Source organism: Trachinotus anak, unplaced genomic scaffold, assembly GCF_046630095.1.
Source record: "Trachinotus anak isolate AG129_WGS33_773 ecotype Australia unplaced genomic scaffold, CSIRO_AGI_Tana_v1 ptg000028l, whole genome shotgun sequence".
In the NCBI taxonomy this organism is placed as follows: Eukaryota; Metazoa; Chordata; class Actinopteri; order Carangiformes; family Carangidae; genus Trachinotus; species Trachinotus anak.
This window is the reverse complement of record NW_027273879.1, coordinates 2,783,463-2,810,373: the sequence shown is the minus strand read 5'-3', so window position 1 is coordinate 2,810,373 and position 26,911 is coordinate 2,783,463. Positions and strand designations below refer to the sequence as shown.

At 40.9% G+C, this 26,911-nt stretch overlaps 1 protein-coding gene across 1 annotated transcript in view; it reads left to right on the top strand.

Annotated features, from left to right (window-relative positions):
* Positions 1-26,911, top strand: part of LOC139611929 (zinc finger SWIM domain-containing protein 6) — a 46,992-nt gene that overhangs the window by 6,460 nt on the left and 13,621 nt on the right. The window contains exons 2-7 of the mRNA XM_071466996.1: positions 19,712-20,068; positions 22,271-22,419; positions 22,525-22,675; positions 25,119-25,298; positions 26,442-26,618; positions 26,720-26,866. Of these exons, the coding sequence (XP_071323097.1) occupies positions 19,712-20,068; positions 22,271-22,419; positions 22,525-22,675; positions 25,119-25,298; positions 26,442-26,618; positions 26,720-26,866 (1,161 nt within the window). The remainder of the gene's footprint in view (positions 1-19,711; positions 20,069-22,270; positions 22,420-22,524; positions 22,676-25,118; positions 25,299-26,441; positions 26,619-26,719; positions 26,867-26,911) is intronic.

Genomic DNA, 26,911 nt, shown 5'->3' with positions numbered 1-26,911 from the left:
GCTGCTCTTGAAATGGTTGTAACTGAGTTTACGTCAACATCACTGTAATTCTGTTCACTTTAGTGCAGAATTTGAGACTCAGTCCTCAAGTCTGTCACAGGCCTGTTGCTTCGTAGACGGAGGGCTGATGGGGAGCGGTGGTCGGCTGTCGCTGCAGACTCTGGAGTCGGGCAGCACGTCCACCACCAGGATCTTATGTATCTGTAGTTTTCCTCACATTTCACTGTGTGATATTTTAGAAGTGTGTCTGTGGTTAGACGTTAGATTAGTTGGGCCCGCTGCATAGTGTCACCACACAGTGAAATCTCACTGGGTCTCTGTGGTGCACTTTTGTCGTCACTGGAATGAGACCAACCAGAGCCCAGTCAAAACTTTACCCGTTCTGCCCTGTAAAGGACGTTTTGGCTCGGTGATCCTCTGATGAGGTGCAGCGTCCTGAGACGAGTGTGAACTCCTCATCGTTACGTCCTCTTGATTTGCAGCGGTGGTGGAAGTACTCAGATACTTATGTTAAAGTACTAATACAACAATCTGAAAATACTTTCATTACAAGTAATAGTCCGTCAGGCAAAGTTATGGAACAAGCAACGTAAAATTTATGAAATGTATTATTATTTTCAAACAGTTTATTGACCTAATAATTAATCAAGGCAATAATCAGCAGATTATTTGCTGATGAGATGAATGATCTCAGTTCTGTGAGAAACGAGCGTGAAGATCCTCTGTCCATTCAAAACTTCCATGTGGGCAGCTTGTACTAAATCTCTGATGTGATACTGTAAATATTTATGCTCTTAACTGCTAAAGTCAGCAAACTACATTAATTAAACTGGAGCTAAGCATATCAAAGCACTAGTTTGTCCTTTCTCACACACACACACACACACACACACACTGATGCTTACATGCAGCCTCAGGCATCTTGTGTGCACTGATCACTGCCGGCTCGCTCTCTCATCTGCAATTTTATGAAGAATCGATGAATCATTTCTTGTAAATATGCTCGGGGAGTGTGCACGTATACACACACACATGTACACACACACACACACACTGTGCGCAGGCTTCTAGGTTTGTTGATCAGCATTAACGGTGCATTGATAGCACCTCAATATGCTTCTGCTCTGGAAGATCAATTTTTATTGGAGCAACATCAGGCGCATGAGGCCAGCTACAGGCCGACACTGACACTTAAAGGATGGTTTTACACAACACTGACCACACTTATGTAAAATAGAAAAAAGAGCCATGCTGATTGTAGTAGAGGGGGCAGATGAGTAGATGTTAATGTCCCCAGTCTTAGTTTTTTCCTGTTGTTGTTGCTGCTTGAAGTCTTGGAGTCCTGCCCAGGTATTTTCCAGGTCAGTGTCAGACACCACGAGGAATGTGGCTGAATTTTTCATTCCTGCTTCCACATGGAAACAAGACACAAAGATGAACACACACACTCGGCTTAAGCTGCTTATAACATTTCATTTCTCAGTGGAGAGTAGGACGTTTAAATGATAATGCTGCTCTGTTTATCTCATTTTGTCAAAAACCAATTTTTTTTTCTGACTTCCCTCTGTGAGCTCTCAGCTCAAGCCCATTTATTCCTCCTGAAGATGTAACTCTTTATCAATGTGTCAGGTTTCATTGATAAGAAAAAAGTCTCAGGGGTCTTCTGAAACAGCTGGGCACTGTAGGTTTTAGCAAACGTTACCCAAACACGAGTAAACAGTGCATTTGTTGGGGACTATTTTCTTCGGTGGATTAATCCACATTTGCTGCTCTAATGAGTGTTTTGAGTAGCAGGACGGCATGTGTGGGACTGGGACAAAATAAACTACACAGTGTGTGTTCATGGTAATTACAACTGAAACGAGTCATTGATTGACAGAAAATGAATCTACGACAGTTTGGATAATTGATAATTGATTTTTTAAGCAAAAGTGCCAAATATTCTGTTTCCAGCTCCTGAAATATGAGGATTGTCTTAATTTTCTTTTTCATATATGATAATGTATTGATTAGCTTTTGGTTTTGGATTGTCTCTTGGCCCTAATTAACAGTTTGAACGAGTCGCGTTGGGAGTTACGGACAAAATGGTTAATTAATTAATCGGGACAACAGCCTGCAGATCAAGTACAATCAAAATAATTGATAGTAACAGTCTCTCACAACAATGGAGCTCTATGGCTCAGAGGAACAAGACACACCAGGCTTTAAACTCACACGGTGCTTGTTATCTTAATACATTTAATATTGCTTCTTGTTTTTTCAGTGGTTTTGTTGTCAATAACAAAAACCTTGAATATCTCTGACTTTAACCCTTTAACGCTCTCAGTTGGGTCGTAGTCTCTCACCACAGCTGCTCCCGGATGCTTTAGCACACTTTCCACATCCATCCACGTCTCCCTGATCTGTATTCCTCTGCCGTGTCCCTTCATCATTAACCTTCAACTGGAGGGAAAGGAGAGGCGGCGCAGCAGAGAGGCGGTGGAGGAGGGGAGGGACTAGTTTACCTCCGCCTGCCCTTAATCGACTCAATAAATCCCGTTTTGTTCTCACTGGCACAAAACATGTCGAACACGTCCACCTGTCCACGTAATGTTGCTGATAGTATGAACAACTGTTGTGGAAACAACCGAGGCTGCGACTAAAAATCATTTTCATTATCAATTAATCTGCTAATTATTTTCCTGATTAATAATTTGTAATATTAATCTGTACAATCAGTGGCGACCAGCATGAGACATGTTTTTTTTAAAAAAAGGTAAAAAATCAAGAAAGTTTGTTCCATAAATGTGATTAAATAGTTAAAAATACTTTAGAGCTGCACTGATTTGTTGATTAATTGATTATCCGATTGATAAAAAATTTATATTAATACTACTAAATTCTATTTTGATAGGTTTAATAATTTTTCAAGGAAAACATTCAGGTTGGAGCTTCATTAATGTGAAGATTTGTTACTTTCCTTTTTAATACTTGACAGTAATCTCTTTATTTGGACTGTTGGCCAAATAAAACAAGCTATTTGAATGCATCAGTGTGAGGTGAGGGACATTATAATGGGCAAACCAAGTAATCGATTAGTCGAGAATATAATTTGCAGATTATTTGATACTAAGAATTATTGTTAGTTGCTGCTGTATTCAGGTTTATTATCAGAAAAGCAACAAATTCCCCCAACAGAGAAGCTGGAGCTGGAAAATGACTTGAATTATTAATCAATTATAAAAAAAGCTCATTACTTTGCTGTTGAATGACTAATTGATTAATTGACTAATCGTTTCAGCTCGAGCCGCGCCTTCGCCTCTCGGAGCTGGCAGAAACAGTCTCTTTTCACGGAGGCGTGTGGGGAGGTTTATTAAAGCCCACACTGTCTCAGCAAGTCAAAGCCTGCCGCTGTCCTCGCCTCATGGGAACCCTGGGCCTCGTGGGGTGGTCTCTGAAGAGGAGCGCCCTGCGGACCTCCGCGCCTCTGCAAACACGGCACGTTAGTTAACAGGTGAAGTGCTGCAAGCATTTCATAATGCAGGGGGTTAGCACCACTCACGACTTTCTGAGGTCATCGTCTCCAAATATCCTGCGCTTGATTTTTAAATTTTTTTTTTTTTGGAGTCACACAGAGAAAAATAAAAGTGTCTTTGTGCAGCTTTGAGTTTTCATCAGAAGCTGCTCATGAGCGTTGCTTTACCTTTTAATGGGAACTTAAAGGTGTCGTCCATCAGAGGACGTTACCTCACAGCTCACAGCCAGAGCATGTTTAATGAAGACTGATGGTCCTCGCCTCCTCGGACAACACACACTCGTACATTACAGCATTTAAAGAAATCTGCATATATACATACACAGTAAATCGAGGTCTGGAAATCCACTTTCCCACTTCAGGGAGAAAGTGGTCTCAGGCTTTTGGAGACGAGAGGCACTTCTGGATCGGTCATTGCCAAGCTTTCAGAAAATTACAGCTTGGACGTTGACGTGATGGACGCTGGTGATCACGGCGACTCGATAACATTAGCAAGGAGAAGTTAATAACGGTGCATAATCAGCATGTTAGCTTGTTGAACAGAGAGGAAAAACACCCTCAGATGTCGCATGAGAAACGCCCGGAAAGGCCCGAAGAGTTCACACTCAACGTACACTTTAAGTGCAGCATGTTTCCATCCTGCATGTGAACCTGTTCTGCCAGATAAGGCTCCTGCCATCTGCCCTCAGTATCTACACGCCTGGCCTTTCTTGGCCCAGGAAGAGCAATCATCATAGTGTTTGCGTAGCCAAATTCACAGAGCGCCCAGACTGTGTGGCACGTAATGTAAACACATCGACGGCGAGCCAACACATGCAGATTCCCGCCCCACGGTGTTTTCACGGGACCTTTATCCATTCACTTCCTGCCTCCTGCTCCAGCCTTTTACTCAGGGATCTCCCGTCTGGTTTTGGTTTATTATTCTGCCTCTTTGCATATTCCACCTTCGCGCTGACATCTGTATCTGTAACAACAAGCAAATAATCTCGTTCTCCTGGTCCAACTGTCGCTGCAGGCCTTGCCCCAACCTCCAGCGTTGCTCCCTGACTCATAGATTTGTCGCCGCTTTCGGGAGACTGCCTTGAAGTTTCAACAGAAGCAGTGTGTTGAAATTTAGACGAGTAAACCAGGTTTTAAGATTTTTTATCGTGTATCCATTGTCTCAAGACTTCCAGGCAAATTGTTGCACAACTTTGTTGCCACATGTGAAAAATTCTTCAACTTCCTCTTGACGTCATGATCGTATCACTAATTGTCATAAGAGCTGAATCACATAATGAATCAGTGACTTTTAAAATAATTAATTAACCATAAATGTCAATTTAAAGCAAAAAATGAAATGGCCTCAGTTGTGATGATTTTCTGCTTTTCTGTGTCTTATGTGATCATAAACTGAATTTCTTTGGGTTTTGGTCGATATGAAAATGTCGTCTTGGGCTTTTGGACGTTTGATTGATTTTATGGTTTTATTTGACATTTTATAGACCGAGTACTTCACTACCATAAAGGTGCAGCACAAAAAAAAATTAAATTTAAACACGCTGGATCCTACAGTTCCCATAATGCAATTGTCTTTAACAGTTGTGAAATGCAGCTGGTTCCAGAAGTTCTTACCCCACTTCTGTATCATAATTTACATTTATTTTTTCTTTAACAGTTATTTTCTTCATCAGATCTGCAGATTCACATCTGGATGAAGAGTCGTAGCTAATGTCCTTATGTGCACAGACTAGTTCCAGATATTTCGATCACATTTAGTCATCCTCTCTACCTGACCTTTTTTTACTCACTGAGAGGTTTTCATGTTGAGTCAAACTCTTCATGACAAGTAAACTGACTTCTTTTTATGAGTAAAATCGGTGGAGTGCCCCTTTAAATCAAGACAAGAAATCAGCAGGTGATTGGATGATGAAGATAATAATAACCACGTGTGATTCTGCTCAACTGACAGTTTCTTTCAAAGAACCAGCGGCTCTGTAAAACGCACACACACACACACACACACACACACACACACACACATCTGAGATGACACAAGCTCTCACAAGCCCTGCAAACTCATGCAGTCTCTTTCTGCACACGTGGGGTATGCCTGGCATGCGCCTACAGGTTGAGTCATTGTTTTCATCTGTTGAAGATGAGTAATGTCAGTACGGGAGGCACTTGAGAACTGTATCGACTGGACTTTAATGCAGTTTAAAGCAGGGAGGGGCGGCGGGAGGAGGGAGGATGAGCAGACGAATGCCTGCGGGTGCAGCTGGGTGAAAATGAGGGGAGTAGAAAACGCTGAGGAGGTTTCGAGCCCTGCATTCAAAGTAAAACTACTCATTCTGCATAATCTGTTATATCATGATATGTGACCTTATTAAATTGTTAATACTGATGCAATGTAATGTAGGTACATGGAGGCCATCTGAAAATGTCACAAGGGTCACAAGTAGACTGACGGTTGAGCCAGTGGTTTTAATGTTTAACAATATGTTGTGTTTAATGACCTTCTCATGTGTTTCAAACTGTGAAATCTTAATCTCTAAAGTAGAGCTGTGACTTTTTATTGTCATTATCGATTAATCAGCCAAATATTGAGCCTATAAAACGATGAAAAATGTCCATTGCATCATCCTAAAGCCCGGGATGATGTCATCAAATGTTTGACCAACCAAAAATATGCAATTTACTATAATGTAAGACAAAAAAGCTGTAAATTATCTTGTCTGAGAAGCTGACACCAACAAATCTTTGGCATTATTGCTTAAAAAATAACTTAGATGATGAATTGATTATCAGAATAGTTGCTGATGCGTTGTTTTTTAGTTGACTAATCAATTAATCAACTGATTGTAACAGCTCCGGTCATGTCTTAGTCACCATTACTGAGAATCAGCTGCGGTTTTGCATGTTTGTGTATAAGGACTTATCACAGTGATACGGCTCCAGACAGGCAGAAGTGAAAAATCTAGAGTCACCCACAGTCAAGCTGAGTCTGTATGTTCTGTATCTATGTTTATATCTGTGCTGAGCTACTAATCCAGCAACATACCCAGGGCTTGTCTTTGTCTCTGTGCGAGTGAGAGCGGCCGTTTAACTGTCAGCGTAACGTCATAACGTTGTACCTAGAGGAGAAAATAATACTTTCCTACAGCGTCACAGAGGAGGAGGAGGACGAGGAGGGGCCCCCTCGCTGTTAAAACAGGATGCAGGTCACACCTTATTGTGGCAGTGCATCAAACCAGATTTACACACCTTGAACCTCCTTTCTATTTAGGCCAAACAGACAATACAGCCTGCTGAACATTTCTGGGGGGAAGGAGTCGTTCTGCTTCAACAGCAGGTCTGACTGGAGTGGAAGATAAACAGAACCTCCGTCACGTTAAACCCTCTTCGATCTGCTCTGCCTTTGTTGGGGCAACACATTTTTTTTTTTTCAGTTCCTGTCCCCTCACATTATCTGTCTATTCCTGTCCGAACCAACCGGCTCTTCCTCTCTGCATCTCAGTTACCAGCTGGAGGTGTTTTCCTGTTCAGCTGTGATGTGACTCGTCATGTCACCTCGCAGTTTCTGTCTTTCCTCGCCTTGACTGAGGCTTCACACACACACACACACACACACACACACACACACACACACACACACACACACACACACACACCACCAGTTATGATCATGATTAGACTCACAGCTCAGACTTGCAGGTTTGAATCCTCCTTTCTCACACTCGTGGTGAAAAATGATATCTTTCAGTGCCGGAGGGCGGCTAAGTATATTTATGAAAATACTGTAAATTTGATGTACTTTATTTGAACGCGTCTTCATTTATGCTGCTTCTCAATAAACCTCTAATCCTCTACAATTTGGTGGTAAATATTGCAGTTTTCTTAAGTCTCTTACAGTAAACAGCATATTTTTGGGTTGTGGACAGTTGGTCAAACAGAAGACCTTTAATGACCTCACCTCTGCATTTGTCTGCAGTGTATTTGTGTTGTTTTGTTTTATAGACTAAGTGTTGAATTGAGACAATAGTTGGCAGATTAATCAGTGAGGAAAGTGATCGTTAGTTGCAGCTCATCAATCACGACCAGGCTCATCTTCTTGGAGAAATGTTGGTTATAACAACGATTTGTTTTAAATGAGAACTTGTGTGTGTTTTTTTTAAGAAACCTCTAAGCAATGGAAACAGAAAAGATGGCAGCGAACGGTGAAATGACGACATTACATTTGTTATTTGAACGTTACAGTTTATGAAACCTGAAGCACGTCGTACAAACAGAAGCTGCAGAGTCTGTTTACAGGGTGAAAACTACGTCTGCACGTGTGGTAAAAGTTGTACTAAGCTTTTTAGCTGTGTGAGGTGAGCGGATACATTTTGGTCGGGTCTGAAGACGTGTTACATGTGTTTGTAGGTTTCCCTCAAATAAGTGCAGTCATATGATCAACACTGAGTCGAGTCATGGTTTCGACTCTCTGCTCGTGTTGCTTTTATTTCAAAATAAAAGCACCAGAGCTGCAACGATTAGTTGATCGACAGAAAAATAACTATCTTGATAATTATTTTTTTGAATTATTTTTCAAATTTGATATGGTTGTAAACTGAATATCTTCGAATTGGACAAAATAACAATTAAAGACATCACTATTAAATCGTAATGGACAGTTTTCACCTTTTTATGGTCCAAACAATTAGTTGAAGAAATAATTGTTAGTTGCAGCTGCTCCAACTTTATAGAAATAAGCTTTAGATGAGAATTAACAGGATCATTTAAGCCTGATAATAACATCTGGTTTAGTTACGTTTGAATACAACAACATTAAGGAAGTGTACCCTCTTGGTTCTCTCTTTAAGATATATCTGGTCTCACTTTTATACGTATGCAAATGTAGCGTGTGAATGGTGAGATATGAAAATACACTTACTGGAAAGGGTTGGTCCAGTCAGATCTGTTTGGTTTTTACTATAATAGTTGTCATAAAGCCATTTTTATTGTGCAGACGCCATTTGACGCTTTGTCCTGTTGCTACGAATGTTTCTAAGATGAGAAAAGTGAAAACATATGGATGCAGACACTGGTGTTGTGCCAAGTTTGATAATGCTCATATATAATTTGAATTTTCTGCTATCTGCCATCGTCCCCACAGGCAGCAGCAGTTTCACCACATGCTCACCCTCCCTAATCCACACACACACACACACACACACACACACACACTGATACTACACCACATACTGGTGTTTTCAGGCTGTTTGTGACCTCAAAGAAGCAACTGTTGGTCAGAAGTGAAAGGTCACGCTGGTGCTCATGAGGAAGCTGTTGTACTGCAGTCTACAGCTGTGTGTGTGTGTGTGTGTGTGTGTGTGTGTGTTTTGGACAGACGCAGAATAGCAGACTGGAGTTAACTTGTATCCTGCAGACTTTTCATTTTGTGTTTGTGCCACAACACTCATGGTACCCTACACTTTATAGCTCAACACCTCCTACACATTTATTTTAATTAACCAAAACATTCGTTGTTTAATCAAGAAAATAACCATCAGATTGAATTGATAATGAAAATAACTATTAATTGCTGCCCTGATAGGAAACTTTACTAATGACAACTATCAACAGCCAGGTGTCGGAGTGTCCTTAAATGCACCGTCATTATCAGTGCCTGCAACTGCCACACTGCAACACATGATGATCAGTGTTTTCCAGAGCTTTCAGCCACATCTGATGGTCTTCCTCAGTGGATGGAGCGTGCTCAGTTGCCATGAAGTTCAAAATTCTTAGAGCAAACACACCTGTGCCGCAGTTGAAAGCCTCAAAAAAAGCAATTAAGTGACCTTTTGTTCATTCTTTTTTTTTTTTCTCTTTTGTGAAAATAAAGCTATTTTAACTTTTGGTACTTTAACTATATTTTTATTCAGGTACTTTTGTACTTTTATTATTCTGAGGTAATTGTTGAATATTAAATTTAATTGCTATTAGAGATAGAGTTAATGTTAATATATTAATGCATCAATAAATATAAATCTTTCATAATATATATATATTATTTCTGAAATGGCACAATCTGCAAAACAAGTATTTTATTTTCATTTTTTATAATAATTTTGTGCTTGTTATTTACTTGTTTTATCATTTCTATGTTTCCACACTGTGGTATTGATAATATTAAGATGTAAGTACCAGAGTAGTAGATAAACATGTGTTGACCCAAACCTGTTGAAGCAAAGATGAGTGTAATCTGTAGGATTTAGTGTATTAAACTGCCGCAGTGAGACTGTGGCAGAGCACAGACTGTAATCTCAGGAGATGGTGATTCAGTGGAGGGAAATAGTGACATTAAAGAAGAAAGAAAACAAAATGCAGAAAACAGCTGGAGTTGCACCACCACACTCCCACAGGAGCTGAAGAAACATTCAGGTTACTCTGAGTTAACTTCATCCACTCAGAGACCCAACGCTTCCCAACAAACCCTAACCCACAGAGAGCGTCTCCCATCGGCCTTGAGTTGGCCTCCGTCACTGAAGTGCTGCCTGTTCCCACAGTTTTTAGCTTTTAGATTTTAGCTTTTTCCTTTCTGGTTATTTTGGTCAGTATCTTAGCTGATGTGATCAAAGATGAGATGTAAATAATTTAGCGGACTGAGTTTACCTTCATTCTTGTTTCCTCTTTTATTGAGATCCTGTTGCTACTGACTTTAGCTGCATATATTCTTCAGTTCATCACTGTCCTGAACATTTGGGGAAATATGCTTTCTTCCTTTCTTGCAGGGAGTTAGAGGAGAAAATTGATACCACTTTCATGTCTAGAAGTTCAATTTGAAGTGGGAACCATTAGATTGTTAGCGTAGCTTAGCATAAAGACTGACTTTTACACTTTAGCCTTTGTTTGGGCAAAACAAACGTAATGTGCCAGTTGAATTTCAGAGGTGCTAGTGGATTTTCTTATCTTTGGACAGGGCCAAGTTATCTGTTTCCAGTCTTTATGCTAAGCTAAGCTATCCGGCTGGTGGCTGTAGCTTCATAATAACAATTTATTTGCCCTGTTCTCTTTTTAGTTTTTTATTTTCCCTTTAATTACACTTGCGGGTGTAAAATGAGCCTCCACACTCTCATTTCTGCATGGTGAAATTGAACCACAGCTAGCATCCATCTATCTTATCGTAGATTAGCATGAAGTCTGGAAACACTTACCCTGGTCTGTTCTCAAATGGTCATTTTTAGACTTTCAGCTTCATATTTAATGTACATCTAACTCTATGTTCCTGTTCCTTTCGTGTTGGTGGTTCAGAGAATATCCACAAACACCACTCACACCTTGAAAAAAAATTTAATAAACTACAGTCCAATCAACATGTAAGCAAACACTGAAAGCTTTTATTTGATTTTAATTATGTCTTCATGGGATTCCTGTCTTCATTAGCAGCAGCGGCGCAGCTCAGTCAGGATCTCTGTGGAGACTCTCCACAGTGGATCTCAGGAGTGGGAGCAAATGCATTTGGAGAGGAGAGGCACTGTCTGGCCCGCTGATGGTCCTCAGAGGCCAAACAAATGACTTTCTCTGAGCTCATCGGGAACAGACGGCTCTCAAACAAATGCTTTTAAATGGGAGGAAAGACAAGGAGGGAAAATATCCTCCTCTGTCCCTTCAGAAGCTTGTTTTCAAACCTCTGATGGCCGACGTTAGTCTCAGCAAAGATCAGTGACGTAAAAATGTGGTGAGATTGTTTGTGTTAGTCTGAACTTGAAGCCTGGTGGTTGTTTCGTGATTTAATCTAAACATTGGAGCTCAATTTGAACTTAAAACTTAAGTAAAAGTACAAAAACAACAACGTAAAAGTCCTGCATTCAAAATCCTACTTATTTGGCTCTTAAACAGTTATTTCAATAAAACCATCTGATGGAATATGTATTTTTGGAACAGCTTATTACTCATTTACAGTTCACAGCTTTTTTTTTTTTTTTTCAGGGAATACACATTGAAACGTTGGACAATCTGGATTTAATCCTTTGTAAGACATTTCATTTGATCATTTTATCATTTTTAAATGTAAAATCTTTAGTAACTAAAGCTATTAAATAAAAGGACAGTGTTTCCCTCTGAAAATGTAATGCAGTATAAATATAAACTAACATAAAATGGCAATATTCAAATAAAGTATAAGTACCTTACTTTAGTACTTGAGTAAATGTAACTCGTTACTTTCCAGCAGTGCCGCTGTGTGAACTCTCAGTGAGACAGGGCCTCTGTTAAAGCTGCTGACAACACAGTGTGGTCATGTATGTTCTGTGTCAGTTTGTTTCAGCAGTCCATTAAAGCTGAAGCTGATTCACCATGAGTAACTTCCCCAGGGCCCCCAGGAGTCCAGGGGCCCCAAAGCCCACAATCATGCCAATCTCAACTGACCTAAACTGTGTAAAATGTATTTTTAAGAACTTAGTTATTTCAGTTTTGTGCTTATAAGCTGCACACTCATAAAAGCATGTGTCAGAAGTACCACACAGCAAACCTGGGCCACATTAAAACTGCATCACACTCACGCTGAGAGCAACTAACATTTATTTTAGTAATAAACTGCTCAATCAATTAATTGTTTTGCCTGTAAAATAGAAAATACATTATTCTACAGAGCCAAGCGTGACATATTCAAATTGTTTTGTTGAAATCTAAACATACTGAATTTACATTTCACAGTACTAGATTTGCATTATAATCTTAATCTACTGCTGACACTCACTCAGCTGGTTCCACGTCATCGTTTCTGAAGCTCAAATTATAAAACTTTCAAGTAGCAGCATCTCTGAGTGCTTTGATAGTTGTTTTAGTGATCGATTCAACCACTGAGGTTCCTGCTGGTGTACTTGTTGTTAAAAGGCCCATCTCTCTCTCTCTCTCTCTCTCTCTCTCTCTCTCTCTCTCTCTGCTCTCACTGGTAGATTGAGTCATTCTCTGAGTGCCGAGGCCAGTCTCCTCCCAGTGCTCACTCCAGGCCAGACAGTCTGCGATGGAGCCTGAACGGCAGCAATTAAAAGTTTTTATTCCTGTTTTTATTGGACGGTGAAATGGACGCCGTAAAACAGCGGCTTCAGTGGTGTTCGCTGGAGGACTCCTCCCTTTTTCTTGTCTGAGTGACAAGACCGTTTGCAATTTCTCATGCGTTGTAAAGGCGGCCTCTTGTTTTTCTGACAGAGCTGAGGAATTTCTGTCCACTTGGTCGAGAGGACTCCTTCCTCCTTGTAGTATTTCAGTGCAGTTTGCTATTTCTAGAGTTTGGTTTCAAAAGCAGGAGACGAGATTGGAGGAGAAGAAGCTTTTTTGCTTTTCCTAATTACATCTGAACTCAGTGAAGAACGAAGATCATCATCATCATTGTTATTATTAATATTAATATTATTATTATTATTATTATAAGTGCCAGTGAGCTAATTAAATAATCAAACTTTATTTATATAGCACCTTTCATACGGGTTAGTTGAGTTCAAAGTGCTTAACAGGTGAGTTACTACCTGATAATAAGACAGTGTTCAAATGTTTAACAATAAATAAATAAATAATAAAAATACAAATCAAAATCAACTAAAGATAAATAAAATAAAACCAGATGAACTGGATAAGAGACAAGGAAAAATAAAATGTATGAGAGAGGAATATAACATTTAAAAGAGTAACACAATAGAATAAATAAAATAAAAAGTCAGAACAGAATAAATAGAGACCACTGATTATAGTATGGTCATAGTACGAGGAGCTTAAGAGGGACACAGATTGACCCAGTTAACTCAAATCCTCGTTGACCTTGTTCTGAGCCGGTGAGCCGAGGTGCATCCTCCAGTTCACACCACATCGCCCCCAGTGGACAGCTGTGTGGAGCACTGCTGTGCCTCTTTGTGGTTGTTTTGTGTCTCTTTGTGGTTGTTTTGTGTCTCTTTGTGGTTGTTTTGTGTCTCTTTGGAATGGTTTTCTAGTCTTTTAACTCTCTCTTTAAGGCCCGTGACTTTGAAACAAGCTACATTAACAGTCACTTATATATAAAGGAGGTGGTGCAGGGGCCCCTGACCCCTCCGACCTTTTCTAAAAGGTATCGAACTGTATTCTCTGTGAGACCGAAAAGGTCTTAAAAAGTCTCTAATGTAATTTGGTTAACACTGCAGAAACCTTGTTTAACATAATTGGTATCAGTTTCCATGGCGATGGATGATCCAATCAGTGGCCACAAACATGTTTCAGTTAAGTTGGGTTGTTTTTCTCTTTTGATTGTGGCTGTGCTAGAATCACATAAATGGGTTAAACCAGTGCGATAGGAAGCTGATCTGAAACCAGTCATTAAGGACAGATGGTAATCAGCGCACAGTGACTATTGATTGGTTGTTTACTTCTTCCTACAGCCCCAGAGGTGCCTCTGCATCTCCACGGGTGAGAGATTAGGTTCCCCATTGTCATCAAAAGTACACACACAACACACACACACACACACACACACACACACACACACACACACACACACACACACCTTGGTTGAGAGGCTGTCACTTACGCCTGAGTGGCCAGCTTTGGAGGCTGAGCTGCCTGAATGGCTGACTGGAGTGTATGCTTGTGTGTAAAGTGGGGTTGGGGGGGGGGTCTAGCTGGCTTTTGTGTGCTGTTGCTCCTGTTAAATGAAGGCTTTGGCCACGTAGCTGAGAAAGACCCCCTGTAGCCACAGTTTCAGTGGGTGATGTTGCACACGGCCTCTGGCATGAAGGTCTCCTCTGTAGGGAGCTGAGCTATTGCTCTTTCACAGGCTAACGTCCTGGCCTTATTTTCAACCACAAAAACACCCCCGTTGTTTTTTCCTCGCTGAATCCTATAGAGACATCCTAAGTCGACTACCTCGGGCTTAATTTGAGTGAAGTGTTAAACCTTGGTTTCCAGGCGAGAGTGTAATCAGTATCTGCAGGCCTGGAAAATCAGAAAAAGCCTTGAATTAATGGAGAGTCTCAAACATTTTCTTGTGCCTGCTGAGTTCAGTAATGATAGATATTATATATGAGATCTTATGTACCTCAGTGCTTCCCTTGAGACATGAAGTCACAATAACACGACAGCAGAGGACTTTTAATTTGAAACTACAGATAAAGTTGTTACACGTGGCGACACCCAACCGAGGAGAGAGGAGGAGAGAGAGAAAGAAGTGGAAAAGAAAGAGAAGAGAGAGAACGGTGGATTTGACTAGCTATCATAAAGTTAGATAGATTGTTATTACCTACCACAAACACCCAGGTACAACAAAACCCTTTGTAGTGGGACAGTCGTGAGAAATCCCAGTGGGCCGCCACATCAGTGGACCAATCAAAACATCCTTTAAGTTTTAACCACCTCCTCTGTGTGCCTCACTGACACTCTGACACTTTCTTTATCACATAAACTGGTGGAACTTCAGAATAATGTATATTATATACATGTATTGTAATTATTGTATATAGATAATCTGAATCTGCAAAGTCTGAAATTAGTGTAAAGTAGAATGAGAAGAAACTACTCAGATACTTTACTTTTATATTTAAGTACAGTGTAAGTGAAGGTACTTAGTTACTTTCCACCGGCGCTGGTGACTTGGTGCCTGAAATGATGCTGTGCTGGGAGGGAAGGAGTTAAGTTGGTTGCTATGCAGTGCACAGAGCTGTATTATGCAAGCTGTGAAGCGCAGACACACACAGAAAGGAAGTGCATTACAGAATGCTGAGCTCAGGGCTCTGGCTCGCCGCCAAGCACACACTGCTGCATGTGCACACACACTCACACTCAGCTGAGGGCATACCGATTTTTCCAGCCTCCTCCTCCTCCTCCTCCTCCTCCTCCTCGATTCAACCTCTCTCTTTCTGTTACGTCAGTGGTTCAGCTGCGGGCCAGGCGTGACTGGGGCCGGGCTGCGTAACGGAGAGCACCGTGAATTTCTGTGTGTGTTTGTGTATTTAAAAGACAGGATGTGGACTGGCGGTTGTGTGATTGAGTGTGTGTCTCTGTGCCGCGGCTGCTCAGCAGGAAAGGCAGCAATAAGAACTGAAACGCTGTTTTCTCTGTTTCTACACAGGTTTCGCTCTCGGATATTGTCTCGTAGTCCTTCCGCCTCTTTTGTTTTCGCTCAGTTCAGTATCACTTAGCTTCACCACATATGCGGGCAAACCACCTACTCTGTTTACAGGCTTCTTCCACCCAGCAGGGGTGATATGTGTCAGCTGTGTGGTGTGTGTCACATGTGTGAGAACATTTGGGCAAAGTGGAAATTAAATCTCCCAGCTAATGTTCCAGGGTGAATAACGCTGCTTGTGTTTTGTGCACATGTATGTGTGTTTTTCACTTATCGAGCTGTTCGTCAGGCTTACATAACCTGAGAAAATGTGGAGTCATTGAAGCTAACACAGTCTCATGCAACAGCCCTGTTATAAATCCTACCTTCATTCACACTGTATTTTTAGAGAAGTTGAGTTAGAGGCTGCAGTTTGTGCTGCTGATTAGTTGTGTTGTGTTTCTATTATTTTGCTCACTTGGTTTATACCAACGAGGGTAAATAGATAATAGAACCGCTCCTCTGTGTTCAACAGCAAACTACGTCCTGCAAATGTTCAGTTAAATCAGCGATCTAACATCTTATCCATACAGCTGTAGTAGTGACGGAACAGCTACAGTATGAAAACATGTGGCCACATATAAGTCCACTTGTTTCAGTTTTATCTCTTTGTCACAGGTTTTAGTGCAACACAGGCAGTCATTAGCTGAGGGTCGTTTTTAATGACTTTTTTTGCATTTAATTCATAGTTAACAGTTTAGATAAAGACAGGAAACATATTAACCAGTAGGCAGCCAGGACCCCCACACTGGTAACACTTTACTTTAATTTTTTTCCCCTATTTTGCGTTTGTAAAGGAGCTATTTCTAAGTTTTTTGTCTGTTTGCTTGTGCTATAACTCTTTTCTATTTGTGCTTCTTCTTCTACATTTAAATCAATAACTGATATGTTGGGATATTGGTGGATTTTTCTGGGAGTTAGATGACATAGATATGTAGCATGGGCTAGCAGCTGGTTAGCTTAGCTTAGCTTAGCTTAGCTTAGCTTAGCGTAAAGACTGGAAACAGAGGGAAACAGTTAGCCTGGCTCCACCAAAGCTCACTAATAACAAGTTAAGTCTTGTTTGTTTAGTCTGTACAAAAGCAGAAGTATAAAGGAGGTAATAAAAATGAATTTGCAGTAGTTTTTCTCTGTCTGCTCTGAAATTATCACTGATTTAAACTCCCTCACAGACAGGATTTCTCTGGGTAGAGCATTTTCTATTTTCTTTAGTTCAAACTATCATCTAATAATGTTGTCCATCTGGCATTGTGACTTATCAGCCTCGCAGTCAGCCATGCTATGTGTTTTTCACTTTGCGTGACGTACATCGTGTTCTTTGGTTCGGGACTGAAAATAAATAACTGTTCTACCCGGGCATCTCGACTTGTTAGACAAAAGATGAGTTGTATATATCGAAATGCTTTTCACAGACCTTTGGAGATCTGTGAGGTGTTATTATAGATACAAAGAACAACGTGCTCCCTGCAGTGAACTGAAACAGCACAGACATCTACACTGTTTAAAGTACGTAGACAGATGATAAACGGTGACTGATTGCATCAGTGTGGCTCTGACTAACCTCCTGACACCTTCTGTCATAACTGGTAACCCACTAACCCAGTCAGATACTTTTACACACTCAGATCCACCACTTCTTTATGAATTTTGGTCATAATGAAGTTGCTGCAGACTCATCTCTTGCGAGCATGTCTCCTCTGGACTGACACAATATTTAAACCTGGCTCCCACATGCAGCTACTCTGTTTTCAAGTAGTGGAAAGTACATTTTCTCAAGTACTGTACTTAAATACAAATCTGAGGTACTTTACTTGAGTGTTTCTATTTTCTGCTACTGTATTTTTCTGTTCCACTACATTTCAGAGGGAAATATTTTATAGCGTTAGTTGCTTTACACATTCAGATTTTTGTGTATGATTATAAAATACAAAGCTTTGTTATAGCATCCAACAGTACATACATGTACATGTGATAAAACATTAACAGTCAACTGTTTTGATAATTATGTAAGTCATTATCTCATTGTTCCAGCTTCACAAATGTCACGATTTATTTGCTTTTCCTGCAAATTTTCTGCAAATAATCATAACTTGCATTACTTTTTATAAAATAGTTAAAAATAACCTTCACCTCTACCAAATGCAACAGTAAAATCGAGCATAAACATTAATGTATGAGCAATAATTATAATATAACACTCACAAGGGACATTTTACTACTTTTAATACTTTCAGTACATAAATTCTGTATTTCTACTTAAGTGCAGGACTTCTACATGTATTTACTAGTATTTTTACAGTGTGGTAATAGTACTTTTACTGGAGTAAATGATCTAAAGATTTCACCAGTGTTTTCAAGTCTGTATATTTCTCATGGGTTCTTTGTTAAAATGGAAAATGAGAGCACACTTGCCAGGTCGTGTGGTTTATTTTTTGTCAGAAACCCAAATACAGAGGCTTTGAGAAATGTGAGTTCAAGAAGTTTGTCCAAGGTCACGTCTGCATTAGAATCCGTTTCTCTGCAGACACACATACAGACCTATAGGTTTTAGGTTCTCCGTACAATAGCAGGTCTCTGCCTGTGGTGAAATGATCCCGTCAGTCCTGAGAGCGGGAGGGAGGTGTTCAGGGTAAGGTAAGCTCTGGAGGTGTTGTGGAAGGGAAATGAAAAGGAAATGAGAATATTTGGCTCTTTGCACTCGCCGCCTCCCTGTGCTCTTAGGGCCTTTTCGTACCTGAAGTGCGTTTGCTCTGGTCCGATTCAGTTGATGAGTTTGTAAACTTGTAGCATTTCCCCGCTCGGTTTGTTTTCACACACAGAAAAATTCAAGTGAACCAAAACGCATCACTACAAACCATGTGAGAGGGTTCAACCCGTCTATTGGTCAGATTTTCCGGCAGGAGTGGGAACGTAAACACAGGAAGTAGGTCGTACATTCTGGACTTGACATTCTCTGTGTCAGATATGACATTTCCTCACAGCTCTAATATGTATCTGGGCAGTTTAACTACATACCATCCAACACCAGAACAGAGATTCGCTTCGGTACGTTGTCATAATGTTGTACAGACTCTGACTCTGCGATGACACGCTGCCATTAGACGTTTGAGAAGGATGGAGCTAATGCTGAGGATGTACAGTGACGTGCTAACACCACGTCTAACCGTCCAGCTCAGCATGGGATCTGATCTGAGTTTACAACTCTTTCACACCAAAACCGAACCGCTCCAGAGCTCGTTTGGGACCGGACCGGGACCACCTTCTTGATGGGGTCTCGGTGCGATTGTTTTTGTCCGCATTTGAGTGCAATTAGCGTTTCTACACCTGCCAAAAGGATCTAGGGTTCGAGTTAACCGGACTAAACAAGTAACTACTACTAGCGCAGGTGTGAAAGCATCCTTCAAAGTTGATTAAAGGCCTCAGCTCATGTTACCATCCTCACATTCAGAGGCAGAGATTCCAACTGTTTGGGTGCAGAAACAGTGGAGCGTTTCTAAAGAGCCAGATATTTCCCTCGGGAGTTGGTAGTCACCAAACTCGGAGCTGAAAAAGGATGAATACTGGACTTAAAATCCTCAGGCAGACACAAACATGACCATAAATAAGTGATCATGACGCTCTGTATCTGCTGGATGTGATCGAATGTGAGCAGTTTGCTGACATGTTCACCGTATGGACTTAAAGGTGATAATATGTCACTTTTTGCAGAAACCACCATTGTTGTGCACAACTCCAAAAATAAGGTGCCCAAAATAAAAAGGTAGTTGTTCCTTAGCCCATTTGATCACAGTCACAACCCTGGTCTCCTTTGAAAGGTGTTTAATATTTTACAACTAAAAAGTCTGATAAAATACTGAACAGAAGACACAGACACACAAACATGGTTGAAATGTTTGTTTTTGAAATTTTTTGCAAAAAACACTTTGGATCCACAGCCACAAATCTGAACAGCTGCTGCAGTGATGTGTGGATCTGCAAAGATAGACTCTCAGCTTTCAAACAATGTATAATTTGTAAAGATTGTGGGAACAAATCACACTTAAAGTAGCGTTACCAAGGCCAAAGCATCCTACAGGTTCACTCTAATCATTTTCTTTGTTTCTGTGCAGGGTTTCACCTCAGCGGCACAGTCAGGGAACCTGCCACGTCCTCGGAGCCCGAGCTGGTCTGCAACGTCAGCGTCAGCTTCGACCGCTGCAAAATCACAGCTGTAACATGCAGCTGCGGCAACAAGGACATCTTCTACTGCGCCCACGTCGTGGCACTCTCGCTTTACAGAGTGCGGAAGCCCGAGCAGGTCAAACTGCGCCTGCCCATCTCAGAGACGCTTTTCCAAATGAACAGGGATCAGCTGCAGAAGTTCGTTCAGTACCTGATCACAGTGCATCACACCGAGGTGCTGCCCACGGCGCAGAAACTGGCAGACGAAATACTGTCGCAGAACTCTGAGATTAACCAGGTTCATGGTGAGTGCAGCGTCTGTTGTTTGTGATTTCAGTGAAGAACAGGCTGAACTCGCCCTTTAATGTGTATACAGCACAGGCAGAACAACACACAGGAGCAAATGCAGGTACCTGTGTTAGATTTCCTCTGTCTTGCACCAGTGGACGCCCAGCTGCAGGCTGACGTCCTGGGAGAGGACTCAGGAAAACAAGCTGTTTAGGAGAACCAAAGGAAAACACTCGGACACACACGTTTGTCTTTGTACACTTGTGAGGACAGTTGTTGACGTAATGCATTCCCTAGCCCTTAACTCTAACCCAAACAACAGTCTGACCTTCACCTCAAAACTTAATCTTAACTGTCAAACAGTCCTTTGAAGTAGTGATGACCGGCTCTAATGTCTCACAGTGCAGAATGTCCTCACTATTTTGGTTTAAAACACTGGTCCTCAAAAAGATAATCATGCCAACACATACACACTTCACGCACACACTTAAATCAGGTCAAGTTCGACTTGAATGCACTGCAGGAATTTATGAAGTTTGGAAAAGTTTGAGAAGAGATTTATTATGTGACGTCTTTGAACTGCTGCTGTTTGGGTTTTTACAGAAACATTAAGTACCACAAAGTACACAAATGACTGCTATACAAATACTGTTCTGTACCACAATATTTTATCCTAAAGACTAGGAACAAAACAATCACTCAGAGAGTAATGTTTACTCTATGTAAGCAGCTCTGTTTGTAGCGTCCTTTATGGCACCATGGATGTGTTTAACTTTGCAGTGTGGTTTAATATTATAGTTTTCCTTATTTTTACCTGTTGTACATTAATGTACTTTTGATATATTGAGATGGTTTGTGGAAGTTTAATCGTTCCTGTAGGTAACTTCTGGTAGTCGTTGGTCGATTGTTGTATTTAGTAACAGATTATTGTTCATTCAGGCTGCAACAAACCGTTATCGATTAATCTGCTGATTATTATCTTTATTTATTGATACATCATTTTAATGTCTAAAAAAGGGTAAACATGCACATTATAATTTGTCCTCCCCAAACATGATGTATGAAATTGTTTGTATATGACCTGCAGTCCAAAAGGTCTCGTACATATTACTATTAAAAATGACAAAGAAATATTAGAGAACCTGGATCAAGTGATTGTTTGGTATTTTTGACTGAAACAAATAATCACTTATAAAAATATTTGCTGAGTAATTGTCTTTTGATCGACTAATCATTTAGGCTCTACAGTACATGGTGGATGTTTTTGTGGTAGTTTGGATTCTTTGATAGAACCAAGGACATGTTTTCATACAGTCTGTGGTCCTTGGGGTACATGTTGTAGTCGGTTTGTGTACTGTGGCGTAATTTGCACTGTTGTATGGCACCTTTTAATAATGTCTGGTTACCTCACAGATGTATATGTAGTAAATAGTACTTCTTTGGAATGTGCTTCGTAGTAGCATATGTGCTACTTTGCTAGGTTTTGTTTTCATTTCTAATACTGTGAAGCACCTTGTGTTTTTATGATGCACTTTGTGTTGCAGGAACTGTAATATTCCTCATTCCCGTTTGTTTACACAGTTTTCTTTCAGCAACATAAATGATTTACCTACTTCCATCTAATTCTGTATATTAATACCTGTATGCATGTAAATGTTATGGCTGTCTGAGGAAGACTGGCTCTGCAGCCTGTTGGTTGTTGTGAACTTTCTTTAAGTTACAGTTTGGGTTTATTTACTTTAGTACCTTCTTGTACACTGTGGCAAATACTGTAGTAGAACTTGTTTTGCTTGAGTCTTATGGATTTAATGTTGTACAGTGACACGTTAAGTGTTAAAATTGTGGGATACATTCTTCACTCATGTAGACGGGTAATTGATGCAGAATTTGCAGAGTTTACGGTATTGATCAGTGTTTAAGGTTATTGCATTAATGCATTAGTGTGAAAGGTGACCTGTATGCTGATGCAGGCATATTCATGTCCAGACTTCCCTGAAAAGTACATTTACTCAAGTACTATATTTAAATACAGTTCTGAAGTACTTGTACTTAAATTGATAATTTTATTTTCTGCTACTGTATATTTCTACTCCATTTCATGTTAGAGATCTGAGTACTTCTTCTACCTCTGAATGCAGTGAACTAATAAATAAAATGTCAGGATCATTTGATTTTGCCATCGTAACGAGCTGCTGACTGACTTCTGTTGCTCGGTGCAGGAGCTCCAGATCCGACGGCGGGGGCCAGCGTGGACGACGAGAACTGCTGGCATCTGGACGAGGAGCAGGTTCAGGAACAGGTGAAGCTCTTTCTCTCCCAGGGCGGGTACCATGGCTCGGGAAAGCAGCTCAACTTACTGTTCAGCAAGGTAACGATCCTCAGGGCCGACAACACTCATCAGCAAACATGTTATACTGCACCACGGCAGCTGCACGGCAATGTTCACCCACAACGCTCAACCCTGTCTCTGCAGGTGAGGGAGATGCTGAGGATGAGGGACTCCAACGGAGCTCGCATGTTAACGCTGATCACAGAGCAGTTCATGGGCGACCCCAGACTGGTGCTGTGGAGGCAACAGGGAACCACCATGACTGACAAGTACAGGCAGCTGTGGGACGAACTAGGTACAGTGAAACCAAGCAAAAAAAAACACACACACACACACACACACACACACACACACACACACACACACACACACACACACACACACACACACATTGACCATCATGCATCACAACATTAACACCAGTCACTGGTTTTGTCCTTGTGAACGCCATATCTCTACAACGCCTTGAGGAAATTTCAGGAAAATTTGGTGCAAAGGTTCCCCTGTACTCAAGGATGAACTGATTAGATTTTGGTGGTCAAAGGTCAAAGATCAAAGTCAGTGTGACCTTGCAAAACACTTTGTAGTCATAACTCAAGATTTCACACAGCAGTTCTGACAAAATTTCACACAAATCGTTCATATTTTTTATGACTCTGGAGAAGCAGGGATGTAACCGGGAGCTAGTCTGAGTGGCGGAGGCATTTTGTCCGTGTTTGACTTCATGGTGCTGCCGTCCCGTACTGTAATAGAGGACGTGATAATGGACTAAACGAAGGCTGAACAGAACAGAGCCAGAAGTTGTTCCTCGATGTGGGATTTTTTAAAGCTCTCTAAGGAAGCGGTGTCGTTGTTGAGCTTTTGCAATGATGTGTTCAGTGTCCGTTTATTTGTGTGGGTGTTTTTGGATTTGGCATGCAATAGAAGTCGATAACAAAATATGATGTTCCAGTATGTTTTATTATTTTGTGGTATGTGTCAGTGTGTTCTTTCCAGCGCGGGGTATTTATAGCTCTGATATATATGAGTGCTTGATATTGGCTATAAATCTGTCATGGGTTATCATCAGATGAATGGACTGGACAGGGATTTCTTTGTTCCTTTTTGCAGTTGAAAAGGGAGTTTCCTGATTGTTCAGTGGAATCTCCACTTGTGTAAATGAACCGCCAACGATATTGTACTATATATGTTTCCATACTCATCTACTACTGTGTTTTATGCCTCTATTATTGATTAAATTAATTCAGCTTCCACGACAGGCCTCAACCAACATCCATATTGTACCGAAATACAGGGTTTGAGTAAATGCACACAGTGAGAGAATCAGGATCCCTGCTGCTGCACAGTTGTCTGCTGGCTGCTCATTTAAATCCATAATAAAAACTGTATTAAATGTTTCATCACAGACCCTCTACTTAATAAATCATAATTAGCCTGCAGGTTAAAATTCTGCCCCTTCCCGCCTGTTTCTCTCCTCTGTTTTTGGTTTTATTCCTCCACTGTTGGGAGGTTGTTGCTCTGCATTTCGTCACTCGCGTCTCTCCGCTCGGTGTTGTCCTTGGTGCAGCGTTAACAAAGAGACGGAGGATAAAGCCTCTCTCCTCCTGTCCCCTCCCCCCACCCTCAGCCTCCCTCCTACCTCCATTCACTTCCTCTTCACCTCTCCTCCCTGTCTTCCTTTTTTTTCATTTCACCTCCTTTTCTTTTTTTCTCCCGTTTCATTTTGTGACTTGTCTTCCTTTATTTATCCCTCAACATACTCATCGCGCCTTTGTCCTCCAATCTGTATCCAGTGTCGTCATGTTTTTCACCAGTAGTGCAGGTGGTTGATTAACCAGTCAGTCAGTCGTGCAGTTTCTCTGATGTGAACATTTGCTGCTTTTCTCTCTTTGTATTGGGAAACTAAATATCTTTGAATTCGGAGAACACAAAAGACGTCACCTTAAACTCTGGGAAGCTGTGATGGACATTTTTCACTGTTTTCTGATTATTTTGAAAATCAATAAATGAGTTTTTAGTCCATTTTCATGAACAAATGTCAAACATTTTATAGTTCCAGCCTCTCAGATGTGAGAATTTGTTGATTTTTCTTGTATTACACTATAGTGAAATAATCATCTTTAAGTTTTGGACAGTTGGTCGGATGAAACAAGGAAACTATAATTAACATTTTTCCCTTTATTCTTTGATTATGAAACACATTGCAAATACAGTGTTTCATATAGTCAAAGAAAAGCATTAGAAAACATTAAAAGAAATCAAAATAAAATATATTGAGAATATTTGAAACATTTGATAAAATGAAATACAAAATAAATGTAACTTTAACTTTTCATTATCCAGTGATAAGAGAAAGTCTTCCAACAGTCTTTCATGGAATAAGTGTTGAAATCATCCAGTCCTACAAATTGTTGTGGTGACAAATTGAGATTTAGTGAAATCACAGATGTGATTGTGGGAAAGGCTCAGCTGCATCAGAGAATAGTGACACAGTTTTATTCCTCTTTTATCAAATGAATTTAGACTTTTTCAGTAATTTGCTGGTTTTCTTCTCCTCTGATGTTTAGAGTTCCTGCATGTAAACCAAACAGAATATAGACGGATAAATGCCACTAAACCTGGAATAATGTTTTTACACTAATTGTTACCACAGGTCTTTGGCTGCAGGGTAATAAAGCAGTGTGTGTGTGTGTGTGTGTGTTTTGTCTTTAACTGTAAATGTGTGTGTTTCCGTGCAGGGGCTCTGTGGATGTGCATCGTGTTGAACCCCCACTGTAAACCCGAGCAGAAAGGCTTCTGGCTTCGACAGCTTCGCAGGTGGAACAGCGTGGACGTCTGCCCCTTGGAGGACGGTAACCATGGCAGCGAGCTGACCAATCTGACCAACGCTCTGCCCCAGGGCCCTCCCGGCAACCCAGGTGAGATGACACCTGGCTGAAGCAGAGACATCACGTCCCTTCGTTTCCAAATCCTCTTCCTCATAATGTCTGAATGTTTCTTTCTGTGTCTCCTCCTCCTCCTCTTCTCCTTCACTGCTGTATTAACACTTAAGTCCTCTGTCTCCCCCCTCCCCCCTCTATTTTAATCAAGTCTCCCTTCAATCTCGTGCCTGCGAGCCTTATTACCTCTTTAGTGCGACTAATTGAATGAGCCTAATAACACAGTTGAGGTCGTTGAGATTTTTCTGGCCTTTATTCCTGCGTGTTTCCACTGAAGCAGAGAAAAATACACACGTTTCTTTTGCTTGATAATGAAGATGTTTTGAATGAGAGGACAGGTGTTGTTACTACTGCTGCTGTTTTGTCCAACAGTCCTGCATTTGTTCTGTTAGCGTCATTCCAAGCCTTAAAAGTTCATATTAATGATTTTTTATTATTCTTTGTTTTCACATCTAGTTTCCATAATGTTTTGGGGAATGGAAACAGGAAGTATAATATTGCCATGAATTCATTGAGTTATGCTGTCGGCTCCACTTTAGCCCTGTTTTTTTTTTCAAAGCTATAGATTTTGGCAAATTGTCACCATCAAAAGTGTGCCGAATTAGCTATTAGCAGCTTCTATTTTCAGTGTAGCCTTGGATGTACACACAACTACCACTGGGTGACTTGGATATTAAAGAAAACTTAAAAACAGGATAATTCTTAGGGAAGTTCTGCAGTTATCTTTTTTTCTAGGATTTCTAAGCGTGTTTATAGACGTTTATTCACATGTACAATGAATATAATGATGTTAGAAGTAAGCGTAAGTTACAGTGAATCTAAAAATATGTGGATCATGTCTGTGTGTTCAGATTTGACTGAGTTATGACTCAGAGAAGGAGTATGGTTTTGACGCTAATTGCAGAAATGGAGCGCTAAGGGTTTTTTTAAAGTACCTAAATTGCCTCCATGAGCTGTTTATCACACAGCTCGACTGCTGATGTGTTGATAAACCAGGCAAATCAGCAGCCACAGTACAACACACACACACACACACACACACACACACTCTTTGAAAACCTCTGTGTTGGCCTGGGGGTATAGAGACACCTGACCTGACCTCTTGTTGTTTCACTCTCTCAGACCCACTGACTCGGCCTCACCGGACCGTGTTCACACGAGCCATCGAGGCTTGTGACCTGCACTGGCAGGACCCCCACCTGCAGCACATCATCACCGTGGACCACTACGCCAACTACTGTTACCATGACAACCTGGACAGCTCCCTCTTCGACGCCCGAGGGTGGCCCCTGTGGCACGGTGAGAGAGCAGGGTCACATGGTTAGAGGCGAGACAAGTTCAATGAATGAGATGAATCGGAGGCAGAAAAATGAAAAGTCTTTGTTTCTTCCGTCTCACAGAGCACGTCCCCACGGCCTGTGCCCGGGTCGACGCCCTGAGATCACACGGTTACCCCAGGGAAGCGCTCAGGCTGGCCATCGCCATAGTCAACACACTGAGGAGGCAACAGCAGAAACAGCTGGAGTTCTTCCGCACTCATAAAAAAGGTCAGTTCATCCTTACATTAACACATTTTAACAGAGGAGAGACTC